Below are 26,645 nucleotides of genomic sequence, written 5' to 3' on the forward strand. Positions count from 1 at the left end.
TATCACTGGATTCAAATTCAGTCTGTACTGTAAATGATCTTTGGTTCCAATGCAAATGAAGGTGACCAACCTAATATTTCCCAATTTTGTCACTGGGAATGTGCTGTGTGCTCAGCTCACCGATAGAACTGGGCAATAAAAGGAAGGCATGTTCTGGCCTTTTGGTAAGTGAGTTCATAAATTACTGCTAAATTTTTCATTGCTGCAATCATAATTCTTCAACTGGGCATTGGACTGAGTGCTGCTCTTCATTTGAGTTTTTTGGAGGCAGAAGAAGAGGATGAAAGGGTGGATGCAAGATAAGTTTGCTTGCACCAGAGGTGGACTGCCCTTATTCACACAGTCTGAACTGTTTTCCTGTGGGGATAGCTGCGTCAGATATTAACCAAGGTCCCAGTTGGAGTCCCAATCCTGGAATGGATCTCACCATGCATTTCTAATTAAGACTAACTTTGGAACACCCATCAGGATTACCAGTGTGCTATTTGTGTCCCATTCTTGTTCAAACATCATGGGAAGCAAAAAAAATCTACCCTGCTACTTATTTTCTTCTCTGGGGCACAAATTATATTTAGAGATAACAACTGAGATAAATAGATTCTCGTCAAGTTGAAGGTTATTAGTCAAGGCTGCAATGCAATTTTCACTGCAGTATGATTATTTACTTACCAGACACTGAGAAAAGGGGCAACAGATCACGAAAAATCTGAATTCCTGAAAGAGGCCTATTTAATGAGGTAGGATTTTTTTAAGCTACCTGATGAGAGGTTTGTGTTTTTTTAACGTTGGAGAGAAAAGGTGTGTTGCGTGTTGAAATTTGTTGGAGAACTTAGTGATTTTATGTTGACAGCTACAGTGTCCCATAAGTACTGACTTACATAGATTGCATTTCAAACTTGCAAACAATCAAATCTATGTGTAAGAGAACACAACATTTTGGTCATGGATAGAAAATATTGGAAGATTAGGAGTTGGGCCCAAATGAGTCATGAACAGAGGAGGGCCAGAAAATATTTAAAGAGAGGTGGCAGAGTGAGGGAGGATGGAGGGAAGTGGAGGAGAGGCAAACACCTGATATAGCAGCAGGATATACACTGTGCCTGCTTAAAGGGACACTGAAGAAAGTGGCAACACTAAAGAAAGCAGGCAACCTGAGGGGATCTCATTGAAGCATACAAAATTATTACAGGGCCTGATAGGATGGATGCTGGGAGAATGTTTCCCTTGGCTGGGGAGTCTAGAACCAGGGGCCACAGCCTCAAGATAAAGGGTAGGCCATTCAGGACTGAGATGAGAAGAAATTTCTTCACACAGAGGGTGGTGAATATTTGGAATTCTCTACCTCAGAGGGCTGTGGAGGCTCAGTCATTGGGTATATGCAAAACAGAAGTCGATAGATTTCTGACTAGTAAGTGCATCAAGAGATATGGCGATAGGGCCGGTGAATGGAGTTGAGGCAGAAGATCAGCCATGATCTCATTGAATGGTGGAGCAGGCTCGAAGGGCCGAATGGCCTACTCCTGCTCCTATTTCTTATGTTCTTAACCTGGCCACACTGTAAGAGTTCCTCTAAATTCAGCTCTAATTCTCAGTCATTTGAAATTCTTTCTCAGACTATCTAAAGGTATAGGGGAAATTTATTTTGTATGCTAGGTGCAGCAAAATCATAAACATGTTCTTTATAAAAACATCTAGGAAATCTCTCCCATAGGGTGAAATAATTCTGCGGCTCTGAGTGAAATAATGCGGCCTGCATTTTTGTTTCTTTTATTCCCGTTTTGGCCACAATTTGCACAGCGAACAAGTGCGTTGGAATTTGATATTTTGGCACATGGCAAATAGCATGTTCAAATTAAAATATGCAAAGACAGTTGGTTCATCCATATTTGTAAACATTCTTCATTGTCTGCAGGCATTATTTATCCATACCTTACTATTTGCAGTAGAGATGAGGGCCACATGTTTCCAATATAATTTTTTGACAAAAGGTTCTTGCCTTCTACTTAACCCAGAATAAGCAACTTGTTCAAAATGTCCTTTATCTTACTACTTAAAAACAACACAACACTTTTGCTTTATCCTTTATGACATTTACTTGTGTTTTTTGTTGTTGACTTCAGATACATTTTTCATTAGCAGCTTCGTGTTCTACAATGCTAGGAATATTAATTCTAATTGTGTGTGTTTGTTTTCATTTAGTCATTTTGATCATGCTCATATAGTTAAGCTGCTGGGCGTATGCCTGCTGAATGAGCCACAGTTCTTACTCCTGGAGCTTATGAAGGGAAGAGACTTGCTCAGTTATCTCCGAGGAGCTCGTGGCTCTCAGGTACGTTAGACAGATAATATTGACACTCCTCCCATCATGTCACTGGAAAATAAGCAACAACACTGATGCAGAATTTTGTTTTTCATTTTTAAAAATGCAATTTTTCTCTTTTTCCAAATGGGATAATTAATATTCTGCCCCTTGTTATCCACCAGGAGTATCTTCAGTATTTGGCATAGCTGATAATATGACCCTCCTCCAATGTCTCTCTTCCTTTGTCAAGCTCCATGGGAAACTGCCCTTGCACACTTCCATTACTACATATCCAAATGCAGCCAGTGCACCTCATGAATGGTTTCCCTTCCCTGCACTGTCACCTCTGGAGTCCCCCAAGGATCTATCCGCAGCCCTCTCCTCTTGATCTGTATGCTGCCCCTCAGTGACACCATCCACAGACATGGGATGAACTTCAATGTACATTCCAATGACACCAATGTCTGTCTCTCTACTACTTTCCCCGACCGCCTGCATGTTGTCAGGATCCTTATTTGACATAAAATCTCAAATGAGTATTAATTTCCTCCAGCCTGACATTGAGAAGAATGAAGCCATTGGGCTGGATTTTCATTGAGGAGGCGGGACTACAACTTTTGGGGTTGTAGTCCCACCTCCATCGAGTTCTAGCCAACCCACGCGATTTTGACTTGATTGACCTTGTTGAGCCTGCCCAGCGGACTCAGCAGGCCAATTAAGGGCCACCCGGCAACAGGTGACGTCACAGATTGACATTTCATCTGTCAAGACCTTTTGACAGATGAAATATCAGTGTTTGCCAGCTCTTTGAAGCTGTCAAACACTGACAATCTGTACTCCAAGTTAATTCCTTCCTGTCAGGATGATAGAGATCTCCCCAGAACAGAAAGCTGAATGCTGCAGTTTTTGACAGCTCGCAGCCATTCTGCTTTCTGTGCCGGTGAGATGAGGGACTCCCGAGACCTGAAGGAAGGAAGGCTGTAAAGGGAAGTAAATGTAAGTAAAACTTCTTTAAACACTTTACACACACTTACCTTTGCACTCATGCACCCATCACTCACCTGAACACCAGACATCTCGACCCCTCCAAGCCCTTCATCCCGGCGGTCCGCCTCCTCTAACTTGGCGTGGTTTGGAGCCGTCAGGAAGCCCACACTTCAGGGATAAAAATAGGGATTAGGCTAAAAACTGCCTGTTAACTACCTGTTAACAGGCAGTTAATTGGCACTAATCCCCTTCCCGCCTTGGGGAGGCGGGTCCCAGTGCGGGGTGGGTACCCACCTCCTTTGAAACTGGCATGGAGGCGGGTTGGGGGTGGGATGGTGTCGGGACCCCTGATTTTGGGTTTTTAACCCCCCACACGCCTCCAATCCCGCCTCCACGGCCCAATGATAATCCTGCCCATTGTCTTTGGTCCTTGCTGGAAACTCCTCTTTCTATTACTACTGGCTTCATTCTTCCTCTCTGGCCACACTCTGAGGGTGGACCAGGCAGTTTGCAATTATGGTGAGAGCTTTACCCCCCACATCTTATCCAGCACCAGATCACTTACCTGCACCTCTGCAATGCTGCCTGCTTCCACCCCTATCTTATCCCTTTCACTGCTGAAATCTTTATACATGTCTTTGTCACTTCCAGAGTCCATTATTTCAACACCATGCTTGCTGGTCTCCTGTCAACCTCCTTCCATCAATTCAGCTTGTCCAAAACTCTCTCTCTTGTATCCTTTCCCACAATAAGTTTTATTTTCCCATCATCTTGTCTGCATTGAATTTTACTGACTCCCCATTCCCCAGTGTATTCAATTTAAAATCTTTATCCTAGTCTACAAACCCCTGGATGGCCTTGTCCCACCTTTCCTCTGAAAGCTCCTCCAACCCAAATGCTCTATTCCTCTGACTCCATCCTTCTAGTTCAAACACCCCTTTTTCCACTTCACTATCTGTGGTCGAACAGTCAGCTGTGTAAGGATCTTAGACTTGACACCAATTTCTTGGTTGCAAATTATCTTTATTGAGTTCGACCGAGTCTTGACACATTCAATGTCTTAAGCAATAAACAATATTACCCGCTTGTGCTCTGGGTAGAGAATGTAACCATCATCGATTCTTTTATTCTTGTCTATCTCTATGAATTGTGAAGGAAAGCTTAAGATCTTTATTGTGCTCTAGTCACATACACTGTCCTTGTGACCTTGGTGATTCATTATGGTGTGATCAGATCTGTTTTTCAGTTTCCTAACTGATCTGTTGACCATTGTCTTGTTTGTTGTGAGATAGGCTACCCTTTATCTGGGAGACCACTGACACCTTATGCAGAATTCCTTGCTAACAAAAAACCCCTCCCCACTGACAAAGCTTTATCTTGCTAAATGTCATCCATATCCTGAAGAATTCTGGGAATGAGCAAATCAACCATTTTATTATTTCGAGCTGCAGTACAAGTCTACAAGCTATTTATAAGTGGAAAAAAAGCAAAAACTTTAATTATATGATATTAAGCCAAATCCTAATCCTACGTATATACCACCTTAAACATTCACTCCCTCCACCACCAGCGTACCGTGGCTGCAGTGTGTACCATCTACAAGATGCATTGCAGCAACTCGCCAAGGCTTCTCCAGCAGCACCTCCCAAACCCGCGACCTCTACCACCTAGAAGGACAAGGGCAGCAGGCGCATGGGAACAACACCATCTCCAAGTTCCCCTCCAAGTCACACACCATCCTGACTTGGAAGTATATCGCAGTTCCTTCATCGTCGCTGGGTCAAAATCCTGCAACTCCCTCCCTAACAGCACTGTGGGAGTACCTTCACCACACAGACTGCAGCGGTTCAAGAAGGTAGCTCACCATCACCTTCTCAAGGGCAATTAGGGATGGGCAATAAATCTTGGCATTGCCAGCGATGCCCACATCCCATGAACGAATTAAAAAAAAAAAAGAATAGGGTACCTTACAGCTGCCTCAGTCCAAATCACTCGAGCTCTCTTCCTAGACATTTCTTTCTCTTCACCTCTCTCTCTCTCTCTCTCTCTCTCTCCTCCTTCATAAAACCTTCTTAAAACCATGTCTTCAGACAAGCTTTCCATCACTTCTCCGAATCTCACTTTTTATGGCTTCCATTTCCAATGCTAATCTGTTTTTATTTTTAATGTTGCAATTTAATGAGTAATATTAAGATGGGGTGTACTCATTGTTTGGTCTGCGAATTGAAAAAGCCATTTTGAAAAGTGAGAAGTGGCTTGCAATATTAAACTAGAAGTGATTGAACAGTGGATTCTGATTAATTTTCATCCTTTTAATCATTTTGGAATCAACTCAACTGGATGTAATCAATTCCTGGTGAACTCAAAAAAGAAGTCATTAACTCTGATGATCATGCACAATTTTAATAGCCAGGGTAATTCACGCTAACTTTAATTCCTTGAAGGAGAAAATAACCTCTAAAAATAGAAAACTAAAATTCCACTGATTCCTTAAGAAAAATGAATGAAAATTAGTGTAATATTCATAAAAGTTTGACCATCTATATCTTAGGCTATAACCTTCACTGCCTTTCATAACCAGGTAATCATCATCATCTTTCTAAAGGATGATATGAACCAACTTCAAATATCCTTTTTCATCCAGTCATTTGTCCTCATGGTTTGCTGTTTCACAAGTATTTGGATATGCAAGTAACCAGATATTTATTCAATTTTGTTCAAACAATACACCAGATTGTAGTTCCTACTGTACACCTATCTGTCCTCCAACTTCAGTATTTTTCTTTTGATACAATTTCTCAGGTGGTGGTGAGCCGCCTTCTTGAACTGCTGCAGTCCATGTGTTGAAGGTACTCTCACAGGGCTGTTAGGGAGGGAGTTCCAGGATTTTTGACCCAGCGACGATGAAGGAACTGCGATATACTTCCAAGTCAGGATGGTGTGTGACTTGGAGGGGAACTTGGAGATGGTAGTGTTCCCATGCGCCTGCTTTGAGAATAGCTGCTAATCTTGAATTCTTTAATTTTTTCAGCGTCATCATCCCTTGCTCTGTGTAGGTGACCTCATAGATGTGTGTCTAGATGTTGCAAGAGGCTGTACCTACCTTGAGAAAATGCATTTTGTCCACAGGTAAAGTAACATTTATATTACAATTTTAACTTCTCTGCTTTGCAAATGCAATTTGTGCAGATTTAATAGATACTCCTGAAAGTCACTGCACAAGATATAGATGTAAACAACTAACTGTCTTTGGCCAAAGAAATCCATTTCAGAGTAAGTACTTATCTGGCAACGAAAGTGAACCTGCCTTAATGAGAACTGTGTTTTCTTTATAAAAAAACTAACTTGGCAACATGGACTGAGTCTGTCAATTATAGGAAAATGCAGGTTATGATGCAGCCTAATGAAGCTAAAGTTTAAAAACTAAATAGGTTTTCAAATTAGATTTATGTGTACTTTCTGAGCTTTGTGGAGGATAAGTAATTGGGAAATCTTGGTGTGCATCAGGCATAGGAATAATGTTTTGCTTCAAGTTACAATCCTATACACTCATATTTTTGTATGCATAGTGTAAGCTACTCCTATAATGTTGAAAAGTGTTATCCTTTGCAAATAGCCTTCTGATGCATTAAAACCCCTGTACCTGTTTCTAGTCTGAGGGCTCGATTTTGCCAGGCCCGAGGAGGCGGGAATGGAGGCGTGTGGGGTGTTAAAATTGCGAAACGTGGCGGCCGACCCCGCCTCCAAGCAATTTTCCCAAATGCGTGGTTTCTGATCCTGTCTCCGTCCCGCCTCCAAAAGGCGGGATAGGCCCTTAAGGCCCTTAACAACCACTGAATTGCCTCTATAATCCCATTTTGAGAGGCCTTTCTGATTTTAACACTTTTCCCACGTGATGCACGCCTCCTCTGAAACACGACGGTGAAACCTGGCGGTAGCACAATTGGATTGCTGACAATCAGCTGCAGCTCCACCATTAAATAGGAGATTTGATCAGTCATCATTTGCAGGTGGCAGGACTTTGTTGTCTCAGGTCTGGGGGAACTTTTAGCAGGCATAACCATAGCTGTGGAAGTTTGGAGCCTGATGCCCATCTCCAGTGTGACCTCCTGGGAAACCCCTCTTGCCACCTTGAATGAGCGCTTCCTCAACTGAGGCATCTACCAGAAGCATGGGAACCATTTATTTCCTTTTCTCCTGGACATCAAATTCGGATGAAGACCAGCTGCGGCAGCAGCAGAACCATGAACAACAGCAGCACCAACAGCAGCAGCAACAACAGGAGCGCCAAGCTGCTGCTCACCCATCTGAAGCTGCACAGGCCAGAAGGCGCCAGCGCATGGAAGCCCATCGGTGCAGGAGATACCCCCCAAACTTCTCTGCTTTGCAAATGCAATTTGTGCAGATTTAATAGATACTCCTGAAAGTCACAACTGCAACAATTGCCATCAGAATTTTTATTTACAATAACCAACTGATGGCATTTTAAAAATAAACACATTTCACCCAAGTGACTACCCTTGTGTCTATTTCTGCAGTATCTTTCTCTTGCGCGTACTCCTACATGGTGCTTCCCCTGTGGCTTCAGCAGATGTGGAGGCCCCTTGCTCACCTTTCTTGCTGCTCCTGCCTCGACACCTTTGGCAGGCGACTTCAGGGGTTGCGAACCTGTGAGGGCTCGTCAACAGTCTGCTGTTCCTGCGGCTGTGCAGGGGTTGAGACGCCGATCTCAGTTGGGTGTGGACTCTGGTGGGGCTCTGACCGAGGACTTGGCAGTGGCATTAAAGTGTGAGCGCTTGGAGAGGAACCCCCACTTCCTTGTTCTCTGCCACCAACATCCCTCTCATGGGCCAGGTCCACCTCAGCGCTTGCAAGTGGCTTGAGAGCACCTTGCTGCACATCGGGGGGCCATGGGGACCCGTATCTGCACTGGCAGTCCTACTCAGAAGGACTTCCATGAAGGTCTGGTTTCTCTGTTCAATAGCTGCCCATCGCTCCTCCAAAGATGTCAGCCTATTCTGAACACTCACCATGTTTTCTACACTCTGGCGACTTAGCTCCTCCATGGCCGTAGCCATCCTTTCGTCTACTGTAGGCATCCTTTCCACAGAGGTTGCCATCCTTTCCGTGGTGCTGCATTCATGCGCCAATGACTCCACAATGGCTCTGCTCATGTTCGTGATGGACTCCTCCATTTGCTCCACACTCGCAGTGACCCTAGAGACAAAACCTGCCAGAGACTCCTGCACCTGTTCCTGGAGTTTCAGCACCGCTGTTCTTCTGGATGGACCCAGAAGCAGAGGGTCGACATGTAGCTGAGCCGAACTGGGAGTGTCCTGCGCCCTCCGACTAGGAGACTCCACTGCTGTCTCTGTCTCCACAATTTGCTGATGCTCACTTGTGAGCTGTGATACACCAGGTGACAACATTACTCTATCTCGCAATGGTCCCACCGAGGTGCGAGTGTCTGCGCTGGTGCTGTGTTGGCTGAATTCTGCTGATGCTGTGCCCTCAGAGGTTGTAGCTTCCTCTGAGGAGTCTGGAGGCTCGGGCTGTTCCTCCTGGAGACTGGGGACGGGTGCTTGCGATGGTCCTGTGGGGGAGTAAAGGAAAGAGTCAGAGATGTGAGGCCAAGGTTACATGCACATTGCATATTGCAGATGATCATAGGTCCATCTGTTAGAGCTTCAGAATCATTATCAGCGACTCATGCAATGTCAATGAGAGAGATGAAAAACTATTCTGTCACCAGCTTTCTCTGATGCACCCATCTGTCCGTCCCCCACTTGCGCATCGTCCTCGAGTCCCACGATCTCCAGGACCGCCTCCTCCTAAGGGGTGAGGTGCGCTACTGAGGATGGCCCTCCTCCTGTCCTCGCTCTTTCCCTCTTATTGTGAGCTCTCTTTTCCTGCAATGAGGGAGACAAGTGGAGTTTGAGTGAGAATGAAGGAGTGAGTGTAGAGAATCCATAGTATAGATGCTTAGAAGGAGACAAAGATGGAGTGAGGTGGCAAGACCAAGGGCCCTCCCTGTGTTTTGTAAGTTGTTTTTATAGCATCACAGTGATGGGGAGTGTGAGGGCTGCATAGTCGAATAGTTAGGTGAATGTGACCATAGAGAGAGAGGGAATGGGTAAGGGTGCAGGGATGTCAGTGTCAAGTGGGATGTGGAGAAAGAGGTTGCTAAAGCGGAGTGCTGGTGAGGAGAGGCAATGGGGATCAGATTGAGGGTGATGGGAAATTCATACTCACTTTTCCAGTGCGCAGAAGGTCATGAAACCTCTTCCTGCACTGAATCCAGATTCTGCGGATCAGCGACAACGCGTTGACCTCCTGGGCCACCTGGATCCTCCTTCGTCTGCTGGGGAGGCTTCTTCCTCCCTGAAGAAGGGAAGAGTACCTCCTTATTAGCTCTTGCTCCCTCCACCAAAGCTTGCAGGGCGACGTCATCAAATCTGGGAGCAGACTTGGGTCTCCCGCTGCTCATTTTGCCTCCAGGTCCCTCTCACGGCAAATGACAAAAGGTTGGCAGTCTGCAGAAGAAGCAAGGCTTCTTGCAGACCTTAAATGCAGCAGCAATAATGACGTCATCGGAGGCAGGTTTCAGACTGAAAAAACTAATTGGGCCATGGGTTCCCACACGCTGGAACTCAATTGCCCAATTATGTGAAAATCGCATCATCCTCCCACATCGATTTGGAATCGGGTGGATAACACGAAAAGCGGATGACATGACCCCAGCCCGCCTCATGACAAAATCGAGCCCTGAATCTCCAAAATCCCTGAATTACATTTTTGTTAAGTTTTTCGATAGTTAATTACTTTAGGAAGATTCAGATTAAAATATAAAGTTTGACATATAAATAGTGCAGATTTAAGTGTATCAAAACAACCCATAACCTCTAATTGAACAGTTTCATGGAACAGCAGGAGTGAGAGGCTTCAGTCATGAGGAGCGACTGGAGAAACTGGGACTCGTTTCACTAGGGCAGAGAGGGATAAGAGGAGATGTGATCGAGGTGTGCATAATTGGGAAGAGTTTTAATCAGATAAATAGTGAAAACTATTTCCATTGGTCACTGGGCTGTGACGTAGATGGCATAAGTTTAAGGTCATTACCAAAAGAACAAGAATAGGTTTGGTTTTTCTCCCCCTCCCCGCAGAGGGTTGTTGGACCATGGGATGACATTCTAGAAGCAACATAACAGCTTTTAAAAGAGATGGATAAATATTTTGTCTTTCTCCCTGCTCCTCATCCATCTCTCTCTCTCTCTCTCTCTCTCTCTCTCTCTCTCTCTCTCTCTCTCTCTCTCCCTCCCCCTTGTCTCTCTCGCTCCCTCTCTCACCCCCCCTCGTCTTTCTCTCTCTCCCCCCCCCCGTTTGTCTCTCTCTCCCCCCCGTTTGTCTCTCTCTCCCCCCCATTTGTCTCTCTCTCCCCCCGTTTTGTCTCTCTCTCCCCCCCGTTTGTCTCTCTCTCCCCCCCATTTGTCTCTCTCTCCCCCCGTTTTGTCTCTCTCTCCCCCCCGTTTGTCTCTCTCTCCCCCCCGGTTGCCTCTCTCTCTCCCCCGTTCGTCTGTCTCTCTCTTCCCCTGTTTGTCCGTCTCTCTCTCTCCCCCGTTCGTCCGTCTCTCTCTCCCCCGTTCGTCCGTCTCTCTCTCCCCCGTTCGTCCGTCTCTCTCTCCCCCGTTCGTCCGTCTCTCTCTCCCCCGTTCGTCCGTCTCTCTCTCCCCCGTTCGTCCGTCTCTCTCTCCCCCGTTCGTCCGTCTCTCTCTCCCCCGTTCGTCCGTCTCTCTCTCTCTCTCTCTCTCTCTCTCTCTCTCTCTCTTCCCCCCCCCCCCCCCACACACCTCTCTTTCCTCACCTCTCCACACTTTCTACCCCTCTCTTTACCCAACTCTTTGTCTGTACCCATTTGCTCTCTAGCCCTTTGCTCGCTGCCTTCCCAAAGTAGTTGTGAACTCAGCAGAATGGGGGGGACAAACTTATGTCTCACTTTGTGATGACATTCTTTGGTAGTAACGACAGTAATCATCAGCACAGCCCTAACTTTAATTCACATTTATAACGTTCGGATTGGGGAGTTAGAATTCCAACTTATTTTGAGTAAGTGTAAGTTCCAATGAGCCTTTCAGTACAGTGAATGCTGCACTAATTAAATGAGTGGAAACCAAGCTGGCTGTTTCTTTTGCCCAGTTCTAATGGGATATCTCCTCCACTATTATTTGTGGCTTTCTCACAAGCCAACAATTTTCAAGCTTTGTAGTAGTAGAGTGACCTTTGTTTGAACCGATGAATAAACATTTGGAAATGGAAAGAATCACTGTTCATAACCAAATGATTTGCAGCTGTTGCTGGCAATTAGGCAGCAAAGATTGCAGGTGAAAAAGATAACTTGGTCAATAAAACTTGTAATTCACTTACTGTGGAAATGCTATTCCTTGGAAGAATCAGCAGAAGAGTTTTTAAACTGTACTCATGTTCTAGCAGCTGTACTTGTGCAGTTTGCAGTCCGAGAGGGCTGCAGTCTTTGCCAGCAACAGTATTTTGGTAATGTTGTAGAAATAACTGTGCTGTTGGTGAGCTAGCAGAGCTTTTCTGGAATGAACTGCAGTTTGGGAGGAAATAGAAACAAATTCAAATAACGTGGGGCCAATATTCACTTCCCCCCTCCCCCACCCCCCCCACCAGGCAGGAACGGGGCAGCAGCAGCGCTCCCAAAATCAGGACTCTGAACTTTCTGCCCCATTCCCGATTCTGATCCAACTACTGTCATTCCTCTGTACAGCAAAAAAGTTTTTTTGTTTTGTGCTGCCTTTCCTGTTTATGACCAATGACTAACTTCCCTTCAGAAGTTTAGGTGGGATTTTACCAGCATTAATTCTGCAGGAGTGGTGTTTGACGTGACCATTTGTGGCTCATTGACAGGGCATGTCCGTCACCGAAAGAAAATATACAGGGTGAAAAATTCAGTTGGTAGCACCACCCGTTAGCGCCTTAAGAGGGCGCTAAGTGGGGCGCAACCCAACTAGCGCCCGGGCGCAGCGATATCTGCGCCTCTCGCGAAATTGACCGGACATTTTGCGGCGGCGCTAAACAATACCGCCCGATCTCCTGCGCTGGCAGATCTTGACGTCATTCGAGAGTGCCCGCCCTTGGGGCGCCCCAAACCGGAAATTCAGTGGCGCCTGTTGAATCCGTGAATCTTCAGGTAGTGTGTCCTTCAAATAATCGACAGAGACTGCAGAGGAACAATCAACAGGTGTTTACTGGATGAGGGTTGCTCTAAAACTAAACAGTACAGATCCCTACTCAGGGTTATATACAGGTGTGGTCACTGCCGGTACTACAGTATACAGGAGCTGTAAAAAGTAGTTCTCCCCTTAAAGGCACATACACTACAATTCCTCCCCTTTTAGATTAACTACCATAACATTCATTTAACAATTAACACTTTTAACATGCAACATTAACTGAAAATAGTCCATTTATAAATTCAGTCTTTGGGGCGGCTTCCTGATCCTTTCTGGATAGCGCCTTTCCTGAGTGTCTTGCTCTTGGTGCGGAGGCGATTCTGGCCCCCTGTCGTCGGTTGGTTCATCAGCTTCCGATACTACTGTTTCTGGGGTAAATGCTACCTGTATGTCGGGTTCATTACCAGGTGCGCGAGACATGGGGTTGACTCGTTCCTGTGACGCTAGGATCTGGTCGACATGGCATCTATTAAATCCGTGAATCTTAAGGTATGGTGTTCGTCTGCAGATCAACAATCAACAGGTGTTTACTGGATGAGGGTAGTCTAGAAACTAACAGTACAGATGCCTGCTCAGGGCTTATATACAGGTGTGGTCACTGCCGGTACTACAGTATACAGGAGCTGTAAAAGTAGTTCTCTCTTAAAGGTACATACACTACAATTCCTCCCCTTTTAGATTAACAGTACCATAACATTCAAATAACAGTTAACACTTTTAACATGCACAGTAACTGAAATAGTCCATTTATAGATTCAGTCTTTGGGGTGGCTTCCTGATCCTTTCTGGATAGCGCCTTTCCTGAGTGTCTTGTTCTTGGTGCGGAGGCGATTCTGGCCCCCTGTCGTCGGTTAGTTCATCAGTTTCCGATGCTACTGTTTCTGGGGTAGATGCTACCGGTATGTCGGGTTCATCAGCAGGTACACTAGACATGGGGTTGACTCGTTCCTGTGACGCTAGGATCTGGTCGACATGGCGTCTCAATGTTCTCCCCGACATCCACTGTGTACATTAGTGGCCCCTGCCGTGTGCATATCGTTCCGGGTTGCCATTTCTCTGTTCGGTAGTCGCGGGCCAAGACTGGTTGTCCTACATTGAAGCTCCTTGTCGGCTTCTCATTGATGTGCTGGAATTGCTTACTCTCAACATTTCTTCGCACATTTGGTCTGAGCAAATCCAGACGAGATCTCAACCTTCGGTTAAAGAACATCATGGCCGGGGTCTGGTTGGTAACTGCATGTGTCGCATTTCTGTAGGCTAACAGGAAATTGTCCACCTTATGCTGCAGTGGAATGTCGTCATCGCACATGGCCCTTACTGCCTTTTTAAAGGTTTGTACGAACCTCTCAGCCAATCCATTTGTGGCTGGATGATACGGGGCGGATGTGTAATGCCTTACCCCATTCCTTCTCATAAATTTCCGAAACTCGTCGGACACAAACTGTGGTCCGTTATCAGAGCAAATCTGCTCTGGCAAGCCGTTCCTGGCAAATATGGTCCGTAGGACTGCAATCGTTTTCTCCGTAGTGGTGGAGGACATTTTGATCACCTCAGGCCATTTCGAGTGCGCATCCACTGCTATTAAGAACATTGAGTCCATGAATGGACCAGCAAAATCAATATGCACCCATTGCCATGGAGAGGAGGGCCACTCCCATGGGTGTAGAGGGGCATGTGGTGGTGCATTTTGGACCTTCTGGCATCCTGAGCAGCTCTTTGTTAGGTCCTTGATTTGTTGATCGATTCCCGGCCACCACACATAAGCCCTAGCAAGGCTTTTCATTTTCACCCCTCCCAGATGGCCTTCGTGAAGCTCATTGAGCACTCTCTCCCTTAATTTGGGTGGAATTACCACTTGGGATCCACACATCACTGTCCCCTGGCATACTGACAGCTGTTCTCTTCTGGATGAGAATGCTGGCAACAGTGAGTCGCCATGTGTTGGCCATCCCTTCACCGTCAAATCATATACCCGAGACAGTGTCTGATCATTTCGGGTCTCCTTCTCTATATCCGCGTTAGTTACTGGCAAGCGTTCAATTCTAGTCGAATAAAATATTTCGACAGGGTCCACTGCTGGTGCTTCCTCCGCAGTAGGCAGTGGCAGGCGTGATAGCCCATCAGCGTTTCCATGCTGTTTCGTGCCCTTATACTCTATTTCATATTGGTTCGCCCCTAGAAAAAGGGACCATCTTTGTAGCCGTTGCGCAGTCATCACCGGAACGCCCTTCTTTGGGTTAAAGATGGAGACAAGTGGTTGGTGGTCAGTCAGCAAGGTGAACTTCTGCCCCTGCAGATAGTGGTTGAACTTTTTTACTCCCCATACTAGGCTGAGGGTCTCCCTGTCAATCTGGGCGTAGTTGCGCTCGGCTGAGGTTAGTGACCGAGACACAAAGGCTACTGGCCTCTCCAACCCGTCTGGGAATTTGTGCGACAGCACCGCTCCAATACCATAGGGTGATGCATCACACGCCAACCGAATTGGTAGTGCAGGGTTGAAATGGGCCAACACCTCTTTTGATGTGATCAATTCTTTGCACTTCTGGGAAGCTCGTTTACATTTGTCATTCCACTTCCATGGTACCCCTGTCTGCAGTAGGGTGTTCAGTGGGTGTAATATTGTAGTCAAATTTGGTAAGAACTTATGGTAGTAGTTCACCAGCCCGAGGAACGACATCAGCTGTGACACATTTTCCGGTGCTGGAGCCTTGACTACTGCCTCAATCTTTTCAGGGGACTTATGTAACCCCTCTTCATCAATAATGTGGCCACAATACGAGATCTGCTTCTGGAAAAACTCGCATTTGTGGCGATTAGCTCGGAGCCCATATTCCTTCAATCTCGTGAGCACCTGCTCCAGGTTGGCGAGGTGATCACTGTCATTTTCGCCCGTGACAGGATGTCATCCAAATAACACTGGGTCCCCGGAATCCCTTGCAGGACTTGATCCATTGCCCTTTGCCAAATAGCCGGAGCCGATGCTACCCCGAACACCAGCCGGTTGTATTGGTAGAGACCTTTGTGAGTGTTGATCGTGAGGTATTGTTTCGAGGCTTCTTCTACCTCCATTTGCAGGTACGCCTGGGCCAGATCAATCTTAGTGAAGCGTTTTCCTCCAGATAGCGAGGCGAAAATATCTTCAATCCTCGGAAGCGGATATTGTACTGTGTGAAGGACTGTGTTCACTGTCACCTTAAAGTCCCCACAGATGCGAATCTTCTTTGGTTCCCCAGGCGTATTACTCAATGACCTCTTCATTACAGGAACGATGGGTGTAGCCCACTCGCTCCAGTCCACTTTGGACAGTGCTCCAGAACGTTCCAAACCTTCCAGCTCTGCTTCGACAGCTGGGCGGATCGCATAAGGCACCGGTCTGGCCTTAAAAAAAAAAAAAAAAAAAAAAAACTTTGGGCTTGCGTTTTCCTCTATTTTGATCATCGCTGTTATGCCTTTTAGTGTTCCGAGTCCCTCCTGGAACACTTCTTGTGCGTCAGTTAGCATTTTTGACAGTCGTCCAGGTGTGATGTCGTCATCCTTTTTGGCATCTACCGTCCGTGCTTGTATGGCATGCCAATCTAACTGTATCTTCCGGATCCATTCACGTCCTAGTAGTGGTGGTTCTCCATCTGGCAATACATATAAGTCCATTTTTGGTGTTTCCTTGCCGTTGTATATCACGTTCACCCTTATTTTTCCTTTGGGGTAGACTTTTTGCCCTGTGTACGTCTTCAAGATAATCTCTGTATCTCTCAAGGGTATATGTGAGAATAGCCGCTTGTAGTCCCTTTGGTTTATGACTGTTGGGGCTGATCCTGTGTCCAATTCCATTTTCACTTGGACTCCGTCTATCTTGAGCATGACCCAGATAGTTTGGTGATCCTCCATTTTGGTTACATTATGTAGTTTCAGACAACCCAGCTCCTTGCTTCCGGAGTTTGTATCACTTTTCTGTTCGTCTGAACTACTCTCCGTCACCTTATGTACCTTTTTGTACTTCTCCTGTGGAGGTTTCTTGCTGCTGGTTTTCTTTCCCGACCTGCAGACTCTTATTATGTGTCCTACTTTTCCACACTGTCTGCACACTTGGTCCTTGAACCAACAATCCTTATGGTCGTGTGTTGTTCTGCCGCAGCGATAACACTTCACTGCTCCATATGACATTTCATTTGTGCCATATGCTTGCGGTCTCCGTTGTATCTCTGCAGCGCCCCGTGCGGCTGCTTCGTGTGATACTGCCATGTTGAAAGCCTTGTCCAGCGTAAGATCCTTTTCTGATAGAAGCCGTTTCTGGGTTCCTTCACTTTGAAGCCCACACACAAACTTGTCCCTTAAAGTATCTGCTAGTCCCCTTCCAAACTGGCAGTGTTTCGATAGCTTGCGCAGTTCCGTTAAATACTCAGCATTACTTTCATCTTTATGCTGGTTCCTTTTGTGAAACTTAAATCTTTCTGCTATCAGCAGCGGTGTGGGGTTTAAGTGGTCCTGTAGGATTGCCACTATGCTTTCAAAATCCTTTTCCACTGGCTTCTCTGGGGTGACTAGGTTTCGCAGTAAGTCGTACGTTTTTGCACCCATGGAATTCAACAATACCAGTGCTTTCCTGGCATCTGGCACTTCATTCGCTTTGCAGTACACCTCTATGCGTTCTACATATGTCGCCCAATTTTCGACTTCATTGTCTAACGCTGTGACCCTGCCACTCTTCTGCATCCCTGGGTGTGGTTAGACTGGCTAAAAATGGCATCTCCCGCACTCTCCCTTCTTCTCCGCTGGCTCAAAATGGCGTCTCCCGCGCTCTCCCTTCTTCTCCACTGGCTCAAAATGGCGTCTCCCGCGCTTCCCTTTCTTCTCCGCTGCGGCCCAAATGGCGTCTCCCGCGCTTTCTTTTCTTCCCCCCACGGACGCTGCTCAGCCCTTGAACACCAGCCGTGCTCTGCGCGTTTTCCTGCGCGCTTCTCTCGTTGACGCCGCTCGGTCTTCAACCCCGGCTGCGCCCTGCGTGCTTCACCCTCTCTCGTTGACGCCGCTCGGTCTTCAACCCCGGCTGCACCTTGTGCGCTTTACCCTCTCTCTTACGCATCGACGCTGCTTGGCCTTTTTCTGTGCCGTCGGTCGGCTCCCGCCGCCGCTGTCCGGGAAGGGTCTGCGCCGTACCTGCTGCCAGCCCACTGCGCTGGATCGTCGCGGCTGGAGAACCAAGCCCAGCTCTCCACAGCCTCCTCTGCCTGCTCAAGTCCTCTCAGGATGGTCGACGCCCGCACTGATGGAATCGGCCTTCTTCTGCAGAGTTGCAGGTAGGTTCGAATCACCTCGTCGCCAATGTTGAATCCGTGAATCTTTAGGTAGTGTGTCCTTCAAATAATCAACAGAGACTGCAGAGGAACAATCAACAGGTGTTTACTGGATGAGGGTTGCTCTAAAACTAAACAGTACAGATCCCTACTCAGGGTTATATACAGGTGTGGTCACTGCCGGTACTACAGTATACAGGAGCTGTAAAAAGTAGTTCTCCCCTTAAAGGCACATACACTACAGCGCCCCCCTCCTTTCAGCCTGGCACTACCAACGACAGGTTGACTGGAATGCATCCCAGTCGCTGTGGGGCTGGCGGGGGCGCTATTTAAAGGGGGCCTCTTCCTGGCTTTTGTGTGGTAGCCATTTTTGCACTGCTCATTCTGAGAGAGAGAGAGAGAGAGAGAGATTTGGAGAGAGACATAGAAAGAGAGACTTCTGCATTGAGTCAACGCTGTCTGAGGTAGTTTTGGTTTCTGACCATAACTTTGCAGGTACTTGGCTTTTTGACCTTCATAACTTTGATTGCCCAGATACTATGGGGGCTGCAATGGATGGGAACGTCGTCCTTCTCCATCACATTCGGAGGGTACAGAGACGCAGAGAGAGAATGGCAATCATGGCCAGACGGAGGAGGGCCAACAGGCCTCGGTACAGGAGACCTTACCCTCCCAGGGTTTCTCGCCAACAGTTCTCCTACATTAATATGTCTGAGGAGCACTGTTTGCGAATGCTGAGCTTCAGCAAGGAGGTGGTCACTGAGCTCTGCCACCTGCTTCAGCCAAATCAGCAGCCTCAACTGAGGAGCAGGACGTCTGTCAGTGGCAGTGAAGATAACAGTGGCACTCAACTCTTATGCCACTGGCTCATTTCAATCAGCTACTGGGGACATCGCCAATATCTCCCAGTTCGCGGTGCATTGCTGCATCCGTCAGGTAACAAATGCCCTCTTTAAAAGGAGACGAGAGTACATCTCTTTCCCCATGACCCCGGACAAACAGCAAGAACGTGCAATGGGCTTTGCGATGATAGCGGGCTTCCTCATGGTGCAGGGCGCCATTGACTGCACGCATGTGGCTTTGCGGGCGCCGCAAGAGAATGCCGAGGATTTCTGCAACTGAAAGGGCTTCCATTCCTTAAACGTCCAGTTGGTCTGTGACCACAGACAGCTGATACTCGCTGTCAATGCCCACTTTCCAGGCAGCAGCCACGGTGCCTTCGTCCTGCACCAGACTTCTGTGGCAGACCTTTTCCAGGCACCGCATCACCCAGGAGGTCGGCTTCTCGGGGACAAGGATATCCTCTGTGCACCTGGCTGATGACACCGCTTCGTTCGCCCAGCACCCCTGCTGAGCTACGATACAACGAGAACCATCAAGCTACCAGGAACATCGTTGAGCACACAATCGGCATGCTCAAGCAACAGTTCCGCTGTCTGGACCATTCTGGAGGAGCCCTGCAGTACTCGCCTGAGCGAGTCTCCCACTTTGTTGTTGTGTGCTGCATGCTGCATAACCTTGCAATCCTCAGGACCCAGCCAATGCCAGCAGACATTGGAGCACCACCAGAGGAGGAGGAGGAAGATGAGGAGGATGATCATCACCAAGGCGGGAGGGAGGCACAAAGTGGAAGAGCCGTCCATCAAAGGCTCATAGCAAGTCGCTTCTAGGCCCCCTCTAAGGGAATGGCTTCTGCCATTCAAACAACCTGAATGAAAGCATCCCGCAACCCCTAAGCCGGTCAAGGCAACAATGAGTGCAAAGACCAAACATGTACATTTTGAATACAGACACTTGTTTATTTCACAAACTCTGTGTGTCTCATTTCCGCATGACAAAGTAATAGAAAGAAACACAAAAAAAAGCAGTCATTCACATAACTGGCTCTCAAAACCTGGAGACAATGTCCAAAACAGTAACAAAAATTTGACCATGAATCCAAAGATGTGCAGGTTAGGTTGATTGGCTATGATAAATTGACCCTTAGTGTTAGGGGGATTAAATACGGGGGGTTACAGGGATCGGGTGGGATATGTGTCGGTGCAGGCTCGATGGGCCGAAATGGCCTCTATCTGCACTGTGGGGTTTCTGTGATTCTGTGAACCTCGGCCTTCAATAAAACAATGAAAAACATTTTGCCACACCGCCGACTTTTTGGCCTTCGAGGGTGATCTGCTTCCCTTGTGAAATTCCCCCCTTCCCACCCTGCAGCTCCTCCATAATGGGACCCCAGTGGCTGGGGGAAGGCTGCTGAGTCAGAAACTGAGACTGCAGATGCCCTTGAAGGACGGCCTGGACCAGCTCTGGGCCTGGAGGGCCCGGCTGCTGACTGCACCAACTCTGCATGGGCGGCAGCAGTCTGTCCTACAGGTGGTGGCAACTGCAGTGAAGAAGTGCCAGTGGTGGCAGCAGGAATGCTGTCATCTTGAGAGAGGACAGCAACTCCCTGCTCGACCGACACACTGGCACTCCCACTGGGCAGCACTTCAGCATCCGGAGCAATCTGATGGAGCACAGATTGCTGGCGTGCTGTGGCGCGGTGAGAGCCCCGGGGAAATCTGCCTGATCCAGCGAGGGTGGCAGCAGTCAGTGCTCGTGTGGCCTCAATCTGCATCTGCATGAGACCAACCACTGACTGCATTGCAGCACTTAGCATTTGCGTGGCAGCCGCCTGTGCTACAGCGAAGTGCTCCATGCTCCTTGCCAGTGATTCAATGGATTCGGGCAACCTTGCCACTGCAGCCATGAGCTCAGTGTGCCTTTGCTCCGCCTGGGTGCTCATTTCAGTGAGGACCCGCACCTCGTCTGCGTCCAGTGCAGCAGGACTCGAGGCCATACTCTCCGTCCGGGGAGAAGGCCCCCGAGCTTCCCTACCCCCATCGCGTTGCTGCAGCCCGCTGGGTCCTGGAGCTTCACCCTCATCAGACCATTCCCCCCTGCTCCCCTCCAGGGAAGGTGTGTCCCCAGTATGGGCATGGGCTGCCTCGGTAGAGGGTGGTGCTGATGGTCCGGCTTCCTCTTCCTCCTCGCCTTCAGCTTCACTCTCACTGGCAGCTTGAGGGCCCGTCTCCTCACCTGGTGAATCACCATCTGAAAGCAGGGAGGTACAAGAGTGGCTTTAGCGTGAGGACAGAGTGGCAGCAAGGGAGGCATGAGTGCAGTGATTTAGTGATTTGGATTGAAAGTGTCAAAGGCTGCTGTTGTGAGGAACAAGTGGAAGGAGAGAGGACAAAAAGGTGATGACCTTGCCATTGCTGTCCAGAACAGGGTCGGCATCTCCAGTGGCGACGGGACCAATAACCCGGCTTGCCACAATCCTGTGGACGCGTTCCTCAAGATCGCTGAGGGGTTGAAGCTGAGGCCGCCCTCCACTGGCCCGTTGCTGCTGTCTCCTATTATGAGACAGCTTGGCCTGCAAGAAAAAGGATGGCGTCTTGAGTAAATATACAGCCATGGTCTTGCCTGATGTGCCTCCCATAGTTGAATAGCCCTTACTGTATGCAAAGTGTGGAATGTGCGTGTGTGTTTGATGAAAGGGCCATAGGTGTTGGATGAGTGTTGGGCATTGGGGCTTTCAAGACCCTTTGGCCATAAAGTGAGGTTGAGATGGAGGGATGAAGAGGTTTTGAAAAAAAGGCACTCACCCTGATGACCCGAGTGAGGTTGTTGAACTTTTTCCTACATTGCACATGGGCCCTAGGCACCATGCTGCTTGAGGACACTCTCTGAGCCACCTCCCTCCACACTCTTCTGTACTCGCGTGGCAAAGGCCTCCTGCCACACTCTGGGTACAGAATGGATCTTCTGCGTTGCACCCCGCGAACCAGAGCCTCCAAAGCCCGCTCGCAGAAGCGCTGTGCTCGCTCCCTGGCCCTTTCCATAGTGCCTGGCTGCTAGATTTAGCCACAGGTCTGCCCAGACTGAGATTCAAGGCTCCAGTGAGCAGGGTGTGGCTGCAGAGCAAGATCGACCCTCCCCTTTAAGAACTGACCAGCATCAGTGTGTCTGTGTTCAATCGCTAACTGACAGCACCTGCGCTGCACCCGCCCTTTGAGGTAGCGCCTCGCTCCTCGGCCTTAGCGCCTTAAGAAAGTTGTGTATCGCCTGATTTAGCGCTTCAATCACCTCCAGGGGCGATAAAAGCCAAGTTTGCTGTCGAAGGCGATAATTAGCGCCAGGCGCTAAACTTTGCGCACCGCCAGTAATGGCGCCCCATATGGGGCGATACCGAATTTTTCCCCCACACACTTTAAGGGAATTTTATCTGCTGATCAGTAAGTTTTAGCAGAATGTGGTCTGTGTTGAGTAACTACTGTAGTAGTCGTACAAGTGTCATGAATCTCATCATTCATGAAGAAATAACTCATGAAGTAACACTGGGCGGCCAGCTGGTGGCACCGTCCAAGGAGTATAAATACTCGGGCGTGGGCCCAGCTTGCTCAGGATGTTTCTGTAACCAGGAACTAGTGATGTAACTAGAATCTCATGGTTGTGAAACAGTTGATTAAAGCCTTGTTTTATACTCAAACCAAGTGCTCAGTAGTCTTTTTACATCAACAAGTACATTTATTATTTTTTGTTTTAGGGATCTGGCTGCGAGAAACTGCTTAGTCTCCATGAAGGAATATAACGCCACAAACCGTAAGGTGAAAATAGGAGACTTTGGTCTTGCAAGAGACATCTATAAGAATGACTACTATAGAAAGGAAGGAGAAGGGCTACTTCCTGTCAGGTGGATGGCACCTGAGAGCTTAATTGACGGGTTGTTCACAAATCAGTCTGATGTTTGGTAAGTAAATGTTTAGCGGTAATACTCGAATTGTAAAGTGTTTGCAGTGCCTGATCGTGTCTGTCAGAATCATCTGTGCTCTGCAAACAGTGAAGTGCAGTGACTATTGCTATGCAGGATCTTACAAACAGCAATAAGAAAAATGACCAGCGAATCTATTTTTTGGTGGTGGTTGAGGGAAGAATGTTTGAATAGAGCTTGTGGGACCTTTACCATTCTCCCCCCCCCCCCCCACCGGAATAGGCAGATCCACTCTCAGTTTAACACTTCACCCATGTCAGCTGTGGCTCAGTGGTCGCCTCTGTGTCAGAAGGTTGTGGGTTTAAGTCCCACTCCGAGGACTTGAGCACAAAATCTAGGCTGACACTCCAGTGGTGTACTGTTGGAGGTGTTGTCTTTCACATGAGACGTTAAGCTGATGCCCCTTCAGTCATCTCAGTGGGACATAAAAGATCCCATGGCACTATTTTGAAGAAGAGCTGGGGAGTTTTGCTGGTGTCCTGGCCAAAATTTATCCCTCCACCAACATCACTAAAAACAGGAAGGTGGAGTTTGCACTTGGGTGCAATCGGCGATTACTGTGCAAATTGCACTCAAAATTGCACCTGTTTTGAAGTGTTTTTATTTCCGGAATGATTTTTGCAATGCAGTTTCACTCTCCCTGCACATGCACGCCCGTTTCATACTGCACATGCTCACTTTATCCGGTCGCGCTTGTGCAGCACCAAACCGTGCAGCAGCAGCAGTCTGCACCGCCACACTTCCCTCGACTCCATACAGAGAAAGTCAGGCGATCTGTTGGTGGCCGGGAGGGGGAGGAGAGAGAAGTTGAACAGGGAGAGAGGGGGGAGAGGGGGGAGATTGAAGGGGGGAGAGAGGGGGAGATCGAAGGGGGGAGATTGAAGTGGGAGAGAGAGGGGGGAGAGAAGAGGAGAGGGGAGGGGGGGGATGAGGAGATCGAAGGGGAGATGGGAGAGGGGAGATATCGAAGGGGGGAGAGAGAGAGGGGGAAAGCGAGAGGGAAGATCGAAGGGGAGATGGAAGGGGGAGAGGGGAGATGGAGGAGGGATAGAAGGAGGGGAGAGGGGAGATGGAAGGAGGGGAGATGAGAGGGGAGGGGCGATGGAAGGAGGGGAGATGAGAGGGGAGGGGCGATGGGAGGGGGGCGGGGAGAGGAGATGGGAGGGGGCAGGGAGAGGAGATGGGAGGGGGGCGGGGAGAGGAGATGGGGGGGGCGGAGATGGGAGGGGGGAGGGGGGCGGAGATGGGAGGGGGCGGAGATGGGAGGGGGCGGAGAGGAGATGGGGGGAGAGGAGATGGGAGGGGGGGGAGAGGGGAGATGGGGGGGGAGAGGAGATGGGAGGGGGGGGAGAGGAGATGGGAGGGGGGGGAGAGGAGATGGGAGGGGGGGGAGAGGAGATGGGAGGGGGGGAGAGGAGATGGGAGGGGGGGGAGAGGAGATGGGAGGGGGGGGAGAGGAGATGGGAGGGGGGGAGAGGAGATGGGAGAGGAGATGGGAGGGGGGGAGAGGAGATGGGAGGGGGGAGAGGAGATGGGAGGGGGGAGAGGAGATGGGAGGGGAGGGGAGATGGAAGGGGGGGAGAGAGGAGATGGAAGGGGGGGGAGAGGGGAGATGGAAGGGGGGGAGAGGGGAGATGGAAGGGGGGGAGAGGGGAGATGGAAGGGGGGGAAGAGGGGAGATGGAAGGGAGGGGAGAGGGGAGATGGGAGGGGAGAGGGGAGATGGAAGAGAGGGGAGATGGGGGAGAGGGGAGATGGGAGGGGGGCGGGGAGAGGAGATGGGAGGGGGCAGGGAGAGGAGATGGGAGGGGGGCGGGGAGAGGAGATGGGGGGGGGCGGAGATGGGAGGGGGGAGGGGGGCGGAGATGGGAGGGGGCGGAGATGGGAGGGGGCGGAGAGGAGATGGGGGGAGAGGAGATGGGAGGGGGGGGAGAGGGGAGATGGGGGGGGAGAGGAGATGGGAGGGGGGGGAGAGGAGATGGGAGGGGGGGAGAGGAGATGGGAGGGGGGGGAGAGGAGATGGGAGGGGGGGGAGAGGAGATGGGAGGGGGGAGAGGAGATGGGAGAGGAGATGGGAGGGGGGGAGAGGAGATGGGAGGGGGGAGAGGAGATGGGAGGGGGGAGAGGAGATGGGAGGGGAGGGGAGATGGAAGGGGGGGAGAGAGGAGATGGAAGGGGGGGGAGAGGGGAGATGGAAGGGGGGGGAGAGGGGAGATGGAAGGGGGGGAGAGGGGAGATGGAAGGGGGGGAAGAGGGGAGATGGAAGGGAGGGGAGAGGGGAGATGGGAGGGGAGAGGGGAGATGGAAGAGAGGGGAGATGGGGGAGAGGGGAGATGGAAGGGGGAGAGGGGAGATGGAAGGGGGGGGGAGAGGGGAGATGGAAGGGGGGGAGAGGGGAGATGGAAGGGGGGGAGATGGAAGGGGGGGAGAGGGAGATGGAAGAGAGGGGAGATGGGAGGGGAGAGGGGAGATGGAAGAGAGGGGAGAGGGGAGATGGAAGGGGGGCAGAGGGGAGATGGAAGGGGGGGGAGGGGAGATGGAGGGGGGGAGATGGAAGGGAGGGGAGAGGGAGATGGAAGAGAGGGGAGATGGAAGGGGGGAGAGGGAGATGGAAGGGGGGAGGGGAGATGGAAGGGGGGGAGGGGGAGATGGAAGGGGGGGGAGAGGGGAGATGGAAGGGGGGGAGAGGGAGATGGAAGGGGGGAGAGGGGAGATGGAAGGGGGAGAGGGGAGATGGAAGGGGGGGGAGGGGAGATGGAGGGGGAGAGGGAGATGGAAGGGGGGGAGAGGGGGGGGAGATGGGGAGAGGGGGGGAGAGGGGAGATGGAAGGGGGGGAGAGGGGAGATGGAAGGGGGGAGAGGGGAGATGGAAGGGGGGAGAGGGGAGATGGAAGAGGGGGAGAGGGGATGAGGGGGGGAGATGGAAGGGGGGGAGAGGGGAGATGGAAGGGGGGGGAGGGAGATGGAAGGAGGGGAGAGGGAGATGGAAGGAGGGGAGAGGGGAGATGGGGGGAGGGGAGATGAGGGGAGATGGAAGGGGGGAGAGGGGAGATGGAAGGGGGGAGAGGGGAGATGGAAGGGGGGAGAGGGAGATGGAAGGGGAGGGGAGAGGGGAGATGGAAGAGAGGGGAGAGGGGAGATGGAAGGGGGAGAGGGGAGATGGAAGGGGGGGAGAGGGGAGATGGAAGGGGGGGAGGAGGGAGTGGAGGGAGTGGAGAGGGGAGATGGAAGGGGGGGAGAGGGGAGATGGAAGGGGGGGAGGGGAGATGGAAGGGGGGAGGGGAGATGGAAGGGGGGGAGAGGGGAGATGGAGGGGGAGAGGGGAGATGGAAGGGGGGAGAGGGAGATGGAAGGGGGGAGGGGAGATGGAAGGGGGGAGAGGGGAGATGGATGGGGGGAGAGGGGAGATGGATGGGGAAGGGGGGAGAGGGAGATGGAAGGGGGGGTGAGGGGGGAGAGGGAGATGGAAGGGGGGGGAGAGGAGATGGGGGGAGAGGGGAGATGGAAGGGGGGAGAGGGGAGATGGAAGGGGGGAGAGGGGAGTGGAAGGGGGGGAGAGGGAGATGGAAGGGGGGAGGGGAGATGGAAGGGGGGGGAGAGGGGAGATGGAGGGGGGTTGAGGGGTGGTGGGGGGGGAGGGGTGGTGGGTGAGGGGAGTGGGGGGGGGGAGATGGAGGGGGGTGAGGGGAGTGGGAGTGGTGGGGGAGAGGGGAGATGGAGGGGGGGAGAGGGGTGATGGAGGGGGGGGAGAGGGGAGATGGAGGGGGAGAGGGAGTGGAGGGGGGAGAGGGGTTGGAGGGGGGAGTGGGGTGGGGAGGTGGGGGGAGAGGGGAGATGGAAGGGGGGGAGAGGGGAGATGGAAGGTGGGGAGTGGGGGAGAGGGGAGATGGAAGGGGGGAGAGGGGAGATGGAAGGGGGGGAGAGGGGAGATGGAAGGGGGGAGAGGGAGATGGAAGGGGGGAGAGGGAGATGGAAGGGAGGGAGAGGGGAGGATGGAAGAGAGGG

At 50.2% G+C, this 26,645-nt stretch overlaps 1 protein-coding gene across 1 annotated transcript in view; it reads left to right on the forward strand.

Annotated features, from left to right (window-relative positions):
* Positions 1 to 26,645, forward strand: part of LOC147107743 (proto-oncogene tyrosine-protein kinase ROS-like) — a 281,208-nt gene that overhangs the window by 128,636 nt on the left and 125,927 nt on the right. The window contains exons 38-41 of the mRNA XM_086007024.1: positions 673 to 737; positions 2,200 to 2,329; positions 6,321 to 6,418; positions 22,417 to 22,620. Of these exons, the coding sequence (XP_085863150.1) occupies positions 673 to 737; positions 2,200 to 2,329; positions 6,321 to 6,418; positions 22,417 to 22,620 (497 nt within the window). The remainder of the gene's footprint in view (positions 1 to 672; positions 738 to 2,199; positions 2,330 to 6,320; positions 6,419 to 22,416; positions 22,621 to 26,645) is intronic.

Source organism: Somniosus microcephalus, chromosome 14, assembly GCF_052327205.1.
Source record: "Somniosus microcephalus isolate GS21.2 chromosome 14, FLI_Smic_1.0, whole genome shotgun sequence".
NCBI classification, from domain to species: domain Eukaryota; kingdom Metazoa; phylum Chordata; class Chondrichthyes; order Squaliformes; family Somniosidae; genus Somniosus; species Somniosus microcephalus.